The 12,458-nt window shown below is 37.5% G+C and overlaps 1 protein-coding gene across 2 annotated transcripts in view; it reads right to left on the bottom strand.

Moving 5' to 3' along the window:
* Window positions 1–12,458, bottom strand: part of LOC110165784 (integrin alpha-5-like) — a 44,198-nt gene that overhangs the window by 14,967 nt on the left and 16,773 nt on the right. For both annotated transcript variants that reach the window (XM_020930972.2, XM_055160166.1), the window contains exons 17-19: window positions 11,853–12,013; window positions 10,768–10,905; window positions 7,347–7,414 (exon numbers count right to left, since the gene is read on the bottom strand). In XM_020930972.2, coding sequence (XP_020786631.1) covers window positions 7,347–7,414; window positions 10,768–10,905; window positions 11,853–12,013 — 367 coding nt within the window. The remainder of the gene's footprint in view (window positions 1–7,346; window positions 7,415–10,767; window positions 10,906–11,852; window positions 12,014–12,458) is intronic.

Below are 12,458 nucleotides of genomic sequence, written 5' to 3'. Positions count from 1 at the left end.
CATGTCCTGCTATGAACAAAAGAAAGTAGGATGCCAAACCTTCAAAGCGAGATCTCGTACTTTCTTTGAGAACTGATGATTTCTCTTTGTTTGTCATTGTTTCGTCCACAAGATCATTATGTTGTTATGTTTTCATTTGGCACCTGACACCAATCACTATTAGAAAGAACCTAAAAACTGAAAAGAGCTACAGAAAAGTCAGTAATGTGACCTGCGCCATAACTCACAGCACAGGTTATTACCACTAAAGGTTGAAGTGAACTCCTAAGACACCCATTGAGAGTCAAGGCCCCGATGACCTTTGACCTGTTGTTGTTATGACGCCTGGAGACATATTTCTCATTTTGATCCATGTCTAAGCACACATAAGGATTCACAACTTAGGAATGTGTTTGGTAAATGTATTACGGGGGGTAAGATGCAAACTGAAAGCACTACTAGAAGATCTGTTACTCAAGGTAGACTTCAATCTGAGCTTTATTTGAACACAATCTGACCAGAAAGGACAGACTTACTCTTAACTACAACAGGAGAGTTGATATGTGCAGTTAAACAAGTTTATCACACATAAAATTACAGTCACAAGCTAATAGATATACATGTAGAACACCCCTAGAGTGATGTCACTGCAAAGTATCAATTGGACAATATTTGTGTTTTTCGGTAACCATTTTAATGTTACTAAGAAAGAAAGTTAGAAGAAACACGATCCACAATTATTGATAAGGTGACCATATAAAATTGATAAAGTGGCTAGCATTCATGCTTCACAGCAAGAAGGTTCCGAGTTTGATACTCAGGTCGTTGAGTCTGCATGTTCTCCCCATGCCTAGGTTGGTTTCCTCTGGGCACCCCTTCAACCCAAAACATGCACCTTAGGTAAAATCCTCCAGCTAAGACAGGCCTGATCAGGACTAGCAACAAAATCAGGGAGATGGGTCCCTGGGCACCCCATGTGCTGCCCACAGCTCCTAAAAGGATGGGTGAAATGCAGAGGACAATTTCCCTACAGGAATAATAAAGTACTACAAAACAAAACCAAATAATAGTTGATGATAGAGAATATGAATGGCTGTGCTGTGCCAGCCCCGCACTGCATTCACTGGTATCTTAGCCTACATCATCAGAGGTATAATACTCCCTACAAGTAAAGCATAGCCAGGCTTGAATGGACAAGGCTATCACAATGTCTTCAGGGTTCATGTCTCCAGGGTTAATCTATGTCACTTGTCTGGATCTATGTACAGTGTCCACCATTTTTTGAGTGAGTGAAACTGTGAAATCAAATCTTATGAATGAAACAGGTTACATGACATTACTATTTTTAGGTGACCTGAATAACCTGTAACATCCTTGCACTGTTTCTTTACTGCGCTACATTTGAGTGAAGGGGGCGCTGGTGAGTAAGACATGGAGTAGGACGCATATCTCAGAGCTCCTGCAAAATCCGTAATATTATTTCATAAAACAGCCACTTTTGAACTGAAACGTGTGCAACAGACTGGAGTGACATCAGACGAAGTAGGAGAACGGATGGTGTTTGTGAGTTGATGGCGGAAAAGCTTCAGAAATACAAATTCTGCGCAAGCACTAGCAACCAAGCTAATCCTAGCGAGGCCGGGGCCTGTAACGAGGACAACCACGAGGTTAGCTGTGCAGGGCGACGCACGCACGGATACGGACCAACCCTCACCCACCCCGAGTGAAAGTCCAGGTATGACGGCTGAGGACTTAAAAGTGGAGATTTTGGCGTCCCTGAGAACTGACATTAAAGGAGTAATAAGAGAGGAGCTCAAATCAGCGTTAGCAGATGAGCTAAATGTACTCAAGAACGATATGCAAGGACTTAAAACAGCAGTGGCTAAAGACACCAAAGCTCTCCGTGATGACTTGGAGCTCATACAGACAGACGTGCAAGATGTGAAAGGGGGGTTATCAACATGGTCCGATGAAGTATCATCACTGCAAGATACAGTGACCAACCTCAAGAAGGAGTTGAAGTTTATTCGGGATAAATGCGATGACATGGAGGGCAGAATGAGGCGATGCAATATACGCATAGCAGGAATTGCGGAGGCTAACCCCAGCTCTCCAAAAGCTGTTGCTCGCGCACTGAGAGAGATGTTACAACTCGATCGGGACATGAAAGTGGACCGTTCACATCGTGTGTTTGGGAGTTCAAAAGATCGGGAGAGACCACGGGTGATAATTGCAAAAATGCATTATGATGAGGACGCTGCGGAGATCCTACGGAAGCCCGCGACAGAGCCCCGCTGTTTTACAATGGTCAGCGCGTGTCGATATTTCCAGACTAGTGTCGCAAAGGCCAGAGCTGCTTTTTCAGAGGTGCGAGGAGCACTACGAGGACGGAGGGACGTACGCTACGGTCTGCTTTTTCCTGCCCGTCTCCGAATTACGTACAAGGATGAGAGTAAGGACTTTTTGGACCATCGGAAGGCCATGGACTATGTCAAGCGCATTCTCCCAGAGGAGCGGCCGGAGCCAGATGACTGAATTCATCCAAGAGCGTATGTAACAACAAAAGCTATGACATTATTGTCAGAAGGCCATAAGGACTGATACGGGTTATTATCAGTATTATATTATTATTACTATATCCTACTTTATCTACAATTTACATTACGTTATTATGCAGGTTATACTTTTGCCAATATTTATCACATGAATATGTGGAAGTAAAGAGCTGTGGTATTTATTTCACTGCAGGAGCCTGGGATATTGCTCTTTTTCTTTTTGTTTCAAATTTGGTTTACTTTTATCTTTTGTTATTGTCTTGGCTAACCTTTAGGCACAGTCAACTTAAATCTAGACCGCGCACTTCTACTGCTTGTTGAGCAGCCAGGGACGAGTTTCCCCACGTATATTTTGTTATGTCTACTTTAAGTGTTTGTGATCAGTTTAGGTTCAGTGTTTTGGTTTTGATCCCCTTGTTCCCCAGGGATCCTGAGTTTAACGATCAAGCAACTGGGTTATCCTCTTTGGTTCAATTACATCGTTTAATTAACATTATTATCTGTGTTTGCTTTGTCCACTCAGAATGGTTACAATATTTCATCTCAATCTTAATATGGATTTATAAAAGACCAAGCCATTATCAACATCTCCGCTTCCTGTCCTCTCCCCCAATTAGTTGATTCAAATTTAGAATCTAGAGTGTGATGGGCGATTTAAGAATTGTAAGTTATAATGTGAAAGGACTTCATAATCCAATTAAGAAAAAGAAAATATTATGCCAGCTTAAACAACTTAATTGCCATATAGCATTTCTACAAGAAACACATTTATCTGATGCAGAACACGAAAAATTAAAGTCCTGGGCAGATAAGATATATTACTCCTCCCACAGATCTGGACGAAAGAAAGGGGTTTCCAGACTTATCCACAGGCAGATCAACTTTACAAAAACCTCAATGCATAAGGACACTGAGGGGAGGTTTCTCCTAGTTAATGGTGTGATAGACGGTGTAGATGTGTCCCTTTTTAATGTTTATGCACCTAATGAAGATGAGCCGGGTTTTATTAGGACATTGTTCAATACAATTCTACTGCATAGTACAGGGCTCTTGCTGATGGGTGGGGATTTTAATTGTGTAATGTCTCAGCTTGCTGATAGACAACCACCCTCCAAGACATCAATGTCTAGAATGAGTAAAGCAGTCAAACATCATGCTGCAGAAGCAGGCCTAGTAGATGTATGGAGAAGCAAGTATCCGAGAAGTAGAGATTTCACTTTTTATTCAAACAGACATTTGTCTTATTCAAGAATAGATTATTTTTTTACCCCCAAAATAGATCTGCACAGAATTAAGCATATTGAGATTATGCCGATAACCATTTCTGACCATGCACCCATTTTATTACAATGGGATGTAGGGCACAGGTCAACAATTAAACAGTGGAGGTTAAATACTTCCCTCCTGAATGATACAGATTTTTTGTCCTTTATAACAGCCGAGTTTAAGGAATATCTCAATAACAACTCCACATCAGAAACTAACCCCTTAATCTTATGGGACTGTGCTGAAGCATATATCAGAGGCCTCATTATTTCATTTGCCTCTGCAAGAAAGAAAGAGAAGAAAGCCAAACAGCAGGAATTGGAAGATAAAATTAAAACTCTGGAATATAAACATAAACGCTTTACAACAACCATGATTACAAAAGAGTTAAATGCGGCTCGCAGAGAACTTAATAGTCTATTGTCTGATAAAATTGAAGGAAACCTAAGATTTACAAACCAAAGGTACTATGAGCATGGAAATAGAGCCTGCAAGTTATTAGCATTCAGACTTAGGAAGCAACAATCCTCAAACATAGTCCAGAAAATCAAATCCCAATCAGGTTTTGTCACAAAACCAAATGATATTTCAAAATCATTTGCAGAGTTTTATGAATCACTTTATAAAAATACAGGTACATGCTCAAACGAGACAGACCTTACAAGATACTTGGAGAACATTAATGTAACAGAATTGACAAACTTATCAGCAGAGGGTTTGGATAAACCAATTGAAGAGAATGAAATTAAGCAGGTTATTTCCTCTCTTAAAAATAATAAAAGTCCGGGCCCAGATGGCTATGTCAATGAGTTCTATAAGGTTTTTAAGGATTTGCTGACTCCCTTGTTGCTGAGTGCAGATAGATATGCACTGGATAAACACATTATGGCACCATCATGGACTGAGGCAACTATAATTGTAATTCATAAAGAGGGTAAAGACCCGACGGATTGTCAGTCCTATAGACCTGTATCTTTGCTGAATGGTGACCTGCGTATACAAACAGCTGTACTGGCCAGACGTGTTAACAAGATAATATCTCAAATTATACACCCTGACCAGACCGGTTTTATTACAGGACGATATTATGGAGATAATGTTCGGCGCCTATTAAATATAATTTCCCATCTGAAGGATAAAAAACTGGAATCGGTGATCATAACTTTAGACGCCCAAAAAGCATTTGATAGAGTATCATGGCAATATTTATTACAAGTACTAAAACGATTTAAATTTGGTCCAGATTTTATTAAATGGGTGCAGACTCTCTATACATCCCCACAAGCAGCAGTTAGGGTTAATGGGTGTAGATCAGATTCACATTAGAACGTGGTTGTCGGCAGGGCTGCTCTCTCTCTCCCCGACTGTTTGCCATCAGTATTGAACCACTTGCCCAGTTTATTAGAGATGACCAGAATATAAAAGGAATTATAATAAATGGAGAAAAGCATAAAATATCATTGTATGCTGATGATGTTCTACTGTATCTCACTGAACCTACTTCAACAATTCCATATTTAAAACAGCTCATTAATCAGTATGGATATTATTCTGGATATAAGGTGAACATGGATAAAACAGAAAGCATTGATGTAAATAATGTTGTCCCTGATAATGTTAAACTTCAAAGTGGATTTAGATGGCCCAAGGATGGTATCAAATATCTTGGTATTAATATCCCGCCTTCTTTAAGTGATTTATATAAAGTAAATTACAGTAAAATTATAAGGAATATTAGCAATGATTTAGAGCGATGGACCTCTGTCCCGCTCTCTTTATTGGGTAGAGTTGAAAGTGAACGTATGAATGTTCTGCCACGACTTCTTTATTTATTCCAGATGTTACCTGTGGAGATCCCTAAACAAACATTCAATCACCTTAACAAATTAATATCAGCATTTATATGGCAAAAGAAGCGTCCTAGAATTAGACTCAAAAGCTTACAGCTGGCCAAAGCCGATGGTGGTCTTAAGCTTCCCAACTTTAAATTGTATTACTGGGCAGCCCAGATGAAGCCATTGATGGTGTGGATCAAAAATGATACAGTAACTCGCTGGCTTAACATAGAAGACAGTATGTGTACAGATTCTTTGCGAAATCTGCCCTTTCTAGATACTCCTATAAAAGAAATGTCTGTTTGGACAAAAAATACTCTAAATGTTTGGAATAAAATACGATCCATGTTTAGGCTGTCTAAGATGCTTTCACCATTAACTAATATTGGGTCTATTAAAACATTTGTACCCAACAGATTAGATGTAGGATTTAGAAAATGGTCAGATTATTATAATTTAACACACCTATACCAGTTGATTAAGGACAATAAGATTAAAACATTTCAACAGTTGAAGTCAGAATTTGGCATTCCCAACACTGATTTCTTTAGGTATTTACAATTAAGATCATTTTTGACATCTCATAAAGATTGGGAAAAACTATTGTGCCCTGCTCCTATAGAGCAGTTCCTTGTAAAACCAATTAAATAATGAAGATAAGAAAATTATCAGTAATCTATATCATATTTTTATTGAATATGTGTAATAATAATACTCAATATATACGAGAGAGAGATGGGAAGCGGAGATGATAATAGATATATCGGTAGATTCCTGGGAACAGATATGTACAGAATCACATCTTGTTACAAATTCAGCCATCTGGCGAGAATTCAAGTGGAAAGTTGTTACCAGATTTTTCAGAACTCCAGAAATAACTGCTAAAATGGGTCCAATACATTCCGGCTCATGCTGGAGAAACTGTGGTGTGGTCAGTGCTAACCACACACATATATTTTGGCATTGTCCTAAACTGGATTTGTTTTGGAGGGAAGTTTTTGATGCCCTTAAAGTCATTTTTAATCGATGTGTCCCATCTACCCCAGTAGTAGCATTATTAGGAGCATTACCTGCAAGTATTGGCACACGAGATGAAAAATACCTTTTAAACATTTTACTTACTGCAGCCTTAAAATGTATAACCATTAGATGGCTCAAACCAGATCCTCCCTCTTATAACATATGGATTCAGAAAGTATGGGATATATACCAAATGGAGCAGATAACATATTCTTTAAGGATTCAAAAAAACATTTTTATTAAGCGCTGGAAACCTGTTTTGCCTTTGCTAATACAGTAGAAACGACATGGGGCTTTTTTTTTTTTTTTCTTTTTTTATAACTGTCTCTGATACATAAAGAGTGGATGTTTTATGTTTAATTATGTCATTATTACCCGGTTGCTTGCTTGTTTCTTGTTTCTTTTTTTGTAACAAACCTATATTGTTTTAAAAAAAAAAAAAAATAAAAAAAAAATTGAAATGTTTTCATTGATTTTAAATAATTGTATTATTGCTGAAAAAGAAAATAAAAATTTAAGTTCAAAAAAAAAAAAAAATTCACAGGTCACTTTGGGGTTATCAAATCAGACGATAAGATAGAAACTCTTTCAAATGGGCAAGATAGGCACACCGTTATTGTTTCATAGTAGGAAAACCACATAGTATGTTTAGTTTCAAAGGGTTTTGTAGTAAAAGATAACTTCCTCTCACCCATAAACAGCCAACTTCAGGTCAGGGACACAGATGTTGTCTTCTCCACAGTCCAGCTGAATGTGAGCCTGAAGAAAGACAGGACACAGATAAATGAGGGCAGAGGGGGAAGCTGCAGATTTGATGAGGAGCAAAATGGAGAGAGCGAGGGAACAGAGCCTAGAGGTATGGAGGGCAGGCCATGGAGGAAGTGCATGTTTACAGAAGCCCAAGCATGAGATTTGGGCTAAAATGAAAGGATAAAATTGCACGCATACGTTTAAAGCAACAGACCTGTCCTTTTTAAAGGGCTCATATTACTCTATTTTCTGATCTATGTTGTGTATAATATGTTGTTTCCTCATCAAAAACATACCTGAAGTTTTGTTTTCTTTTATTCACACATGTTTAAAACACAAACCCTGGATGTTTAGGCTAAGTTCTTCTCTCAGACAGAAAACTCTGTTCAACCTTGTGATGTCATGTGGTAATAATAATACAAGAAGCACTCCACTGTGTTTTTAAACTTCATACACTTTCACTAGAATCAGTTGGATAATTTCAGGTCTGGAATTGCCAATCTCTACTGAACAAAAGGTAAAAGGCAGTTGTTAAGCTGAAAACTACCGCTTCATGATATCACAAGATGGAACAAGGCATTCTGAGCTATGGAGATGTAGACAGACATATGTGAATGAAACAAAACACAACTCCAGACATGTTTTTGATGAGTTAACAACATGGCTAAAAGCTCACAAGAGTCAATTTCACATAATATAGGACCTTTACTGTATGTTTGTCACATTTTCATGGTGAATCAATGAAGCATTGGCCATTCAAAAACATTTTGGTAGTATGATCAAACAGAATTCAAACAGCACATTTCAGCCTATTGTTTAACATAGCATACTGACAAAACAAAAACACATAAAAAGTCGTAATTTGCCATTGTTGTCTGTTAAGCATTTGTTGTTGTACATGTGCAGTGTGGTGAAGTTGGGTCTACTGTCACTTTGGTCCAAGCCTCATCCCTCTAAACATATGGGAAACATTAGCATCAAAAGAGGAGTAAGAAGGAATGCTACAAAGAGCTAGGATATACAGTAGGCTGGCATATAGAGTCGCCATGCACTCTTTCTACCTCATTCTATAGTTCTTCATAACATCCAAAGCACGTACAGATTGTTGTAATAAGGTCTTCTCACTTTCATATTCCCATCTGATGTTTGCTAGATCCATGTTACCATGTGTATAGAAAATACACACTTTACTACGTGTGGTCTTAAATTAGTGCTGATATAGCTCAAAAGCTTTCTAAATCTCAGTACTCAAATATCAATACTTCAAATGAGTATCTACTTTTATGTTAGTTTCAATACAAGTTTTACATGTTATCTGCATGTGTCCATGGAGATATATATGTTGTGTTCCTTCATAAGGAACATTTCATGCAAAAGAATAACATCACCATGGAGATGAATACAACACAAAAATGGTCCATGTTTTATGATTGGTTGCAGAAATAAAACTCTCTTGCTTCCAATGTACACATGGCAAAACAGAAAAAAATAGCAGTATGAGCCATGTTTACAGTGCCCAGGAGATTAATTATTAACATTTTGAACAAATGTCAAACAGAGAGAATCACAAAGACATTAAAACTCTCAAGGTCTAACAGGGCAGGCAGTTCATAAAATTCCTCATTTCCAAATATGTGAAATAGAGAGCCATCAAATCCTATCACTTGGATAAACTAGCACACTTCCAGCTGCTACTCTTGCCTGGTTCAGGGGACCATGGGCAACATACATAAACAAACCACGACCAGATGTCCAGGGAGGCGTGCAGACACACCCAGTGGAGCTGTCAGTCCTGCCTTGTGTTTTTGCACAGCCATGACTTGCCAATCCTCTATAAACTCTCCATATGGAAACCAAAAAAGAGCCCAAAGCACAGTAATCAGCATTTGGTCTGCAAGGCTTGACCTAACCATATGGGATCAACACTTAAAAGAGCTCCCAACATTTGAAGTCAGTTTGAAAATGTGTGTCTGTAACCTCAAGTTTCAATCCAAATACATCTGTTGTCCACAATTTCAATGATAAAGGATTAAGGACAAATTGAAAGTCTGGATTTAGTTTATAAGTTATGGCCACATGTAAAATGGCAAGTGACGTGTTGCACATAGACCATCTGGTACTGGTGTCTCTGAGATGGTAATTGCAGAGGTGAACATCTGCTTGCTACAGACACGCAATACAAGAGGCCCTGTAAACGGTGTGGTCATGTTTGGTGTGGCAGTGTAATATATAGACACGCTTCACAAGTTTACACACAGATAAACCCCATGCTTTTGATAAAGAGCACAAAGGGGAAATAAAAGGAGAAGTCTTAGGCTTAGTTGTTGAGATTGAAGGTTTTGTTGTAATGTACTGTCAGGATTTGTTTTATCATTCTTTGGCAAAATGGCAGAGAGATAAAGAAAGGAAAAACATTGTTAAGAGAGAGAAAAAAAAAATGTTTGTGTGTAGACCTGTTCCTGTTTTATGGGACATTTTGACAAGCTTTCACAATTCTTGTACTTGATTACCTCTTGTATACAGCTGAGATGTATGGTATTACTATATTTCTATATTTTATTATTAGTAGTACATATACATTTGTATAATTATGCCTTTGAAAGCAGTCTCTTACTATTTTTGCTACTTATTTAGAATTTATTATTACCATTTATATTTTTGCTCTTTGTTATTATTGTGATGTGTGAGCTACTGTGTCCAAATAATTTGTCTTGTGGATCAGTAAAGCTTGTCTAAGTCTAATTCAAAAGATATACTGCTTTATTTTAAATTATTAATTGTTATGTCAACAGACCTAATTATTTATCACTCTAAACCCTGACATATGGTCTGAATTATTTAGACTTCACCCTCCAGTACTCTTAAGAATTCTAATATACAACAATCTAATGAGGTGATTAAATAAAAGGTTTAAAGATGCACTGTGTAACTTTTCTGGTGAAGGGTTCATCACGTACTTGTTTCATGAAAATATTATTGCCATGCCAGGAATGTTCCATGGCATAGGACTGTATAAACTTCTATAAATCTATTATTCATTTATTCTGTTAAATTTTTTATTGTCAAAATTAATTAGTTTTGGTGGAGGCCGCCTATTGGTCTCCACAGAAATGGCATTACACAGTTTTCTGGTAAATTCCTGACATAATAACAACATTTCCATGGAGAGTGGAAGATTTCGTAACCTCTATCTAAAACTTACAACATCTTAAAACTTACATGCAATTTAAGACTAAGCCAATTAAGTGTTAAGTGCCTTTCACATGGAGTATGTGCAGCTTTCTGTGTATTTCAGAGGTGCTATGAGTATAAAAAGGCCAGAAACAATAAAGGTATTGCAGTGTGATTTGAAATACACTGACCTGCTGCTGTATGAGCGATTGAACGTGGTGGTTGAGGACTGGGCTCAGACCGTGCTCGTCCACTGGGGCTTGGGGATCCAGGCTGAAGTTTAGGCTGATGTAAATGGGAGAAAGTTTGTCTCGAAAGTCTGCCTCATTCTGAAACACATATATAGTAATATATAGTAATTTCACTTTTTTCTTTGCTACATAATTCCATATATCATTCATCATATATTTGAGGTCTTTCATACGAATATAAAATGTAGAAAGTAGTTTAAAAAATATGTATATATGAATGAGTGGAAACTTTTGACTGGCAGTGTATTTCTGAAAATGCTTGCTTAGTTCTACGTTTCTTTTTTTGTTTTGTTTTGTTTTCTCCTTTTCCCAGAGATGTCACTCAAAACATGACATCAGAGAAGCATCAATGAGTATTAGAAAATGACTTTGACCTCTGTTCACTCTCTGGGAAATTGGAGTCACCTGGCCCATAAGACAAGTTCAATGCAGCATTTAAAATCACAAGAAACCACTGCATGTTTCCCCATTCTTTCTATCAATACTTTCTCCACTGAAGCCAATTTTTTGTCAGCCACAGAACATTTTTCCACCACACTCTGCGACCTATGAGCACTGCTGTCACTATCACTTTATAAAAACTTGTAAGTAAAAAAATTATATGAATATGTAGATAAAAGTCATGGAAGGACAACAAAATATTAATAAGAATATGTACATGAAGTTATTAAGCAGACAGTGTATGCAATTTTGACCACACAGTCAAAGGTGCTCTAGTGGCCTGTCCACCACCTGTTTGTATAGAGATGTGATTTCTTGGCTTGGAATGTTTCACAGTATGGCATTAGAAGTTACTAACTTTATAAAGTCAAGTGGGTGATGCTATCAGATCTAGTTATGTTAGTTAAATGAGTTAAGTTAGATCTGTGGAGAGAAGCTAAATCTCAAGCATTTATAAGAACTACAATATTGCAGTTATTATGGCATGAAAAACAATAACATCTTTGAGGAAACAAGCAGGTAGTAGTCCCTTACACAGAAAAGTTACTAATATCAAATCATATTAAGGTAGCATTCTGACTGACCAGAAGGTAGATTTTTGAGTCATGGCACACGCTGTCTCCATTGGTCTCCAGGCTGAAGTTCTTCACTAAACTCGACTCCTTACTGTCCAAAAACAGAGTTCTCCTGGTTGATTCCTTCTGGTTCAACTTCACATTGTCCAGCTGAATTTCAACAACGAATCCTTCAAATGGACAGAGAGAGATTTAGAAAGACCAGAGATACAAGAGATGAATTAAAAATGTTAGATTTTACTAAAGTTATAAGAAGTCTGATCATCTTTATGTCTTCAAGTTTTTTTTTGTAATGTTTTTGCTTTTGAGTATTTTCTTTTTGAACTTTTTGATACGTTTGATCCTTTTTCTGAAAATCAATCAGTTCAATGTTCATAGAGATTTTTGGTACTGAAAAAATATTCAATGTGATAGCAGTCAATTCATAAAATCATGTGTAGAGCACATGGCAAAAACTACACACACACATTTAACTGAAATGAACTACTGTAGCTCAGCAGCACGTTCGTCTGTATTTACACAATTGCTCTTTTATCTTGATCTGAGCCTCCAAATTGACTGCAGTAAAGTCCTACATTCTTGTGGCCACACAAAGAAAGCACCGTAATAGGGACC

The sequence above is a fragment of the Boleophthalmus pectinirostris genome, unplaced genomic scaffold (genome assembly GCF_026225935.1).
Source record: "Boleophthalmus pectinirostris isolate CB_2022bp ecotype Guang Dong unplaced genomic scaffold, ASM2622593v1 HiC_scaffold_3, whole genome shotgun sequence".
In the NCBI taxonomy this organism is placed as follows: Eukaryota; Metazoa; Chordata; class Actinopteri; order Gobiiformes; family Gobiidae; genus Boleophthalmus; species Boleophthalmus pectinirostris.
This window is presented reverse-complemented; position numbering and strand designations above follow the sequence as displayed.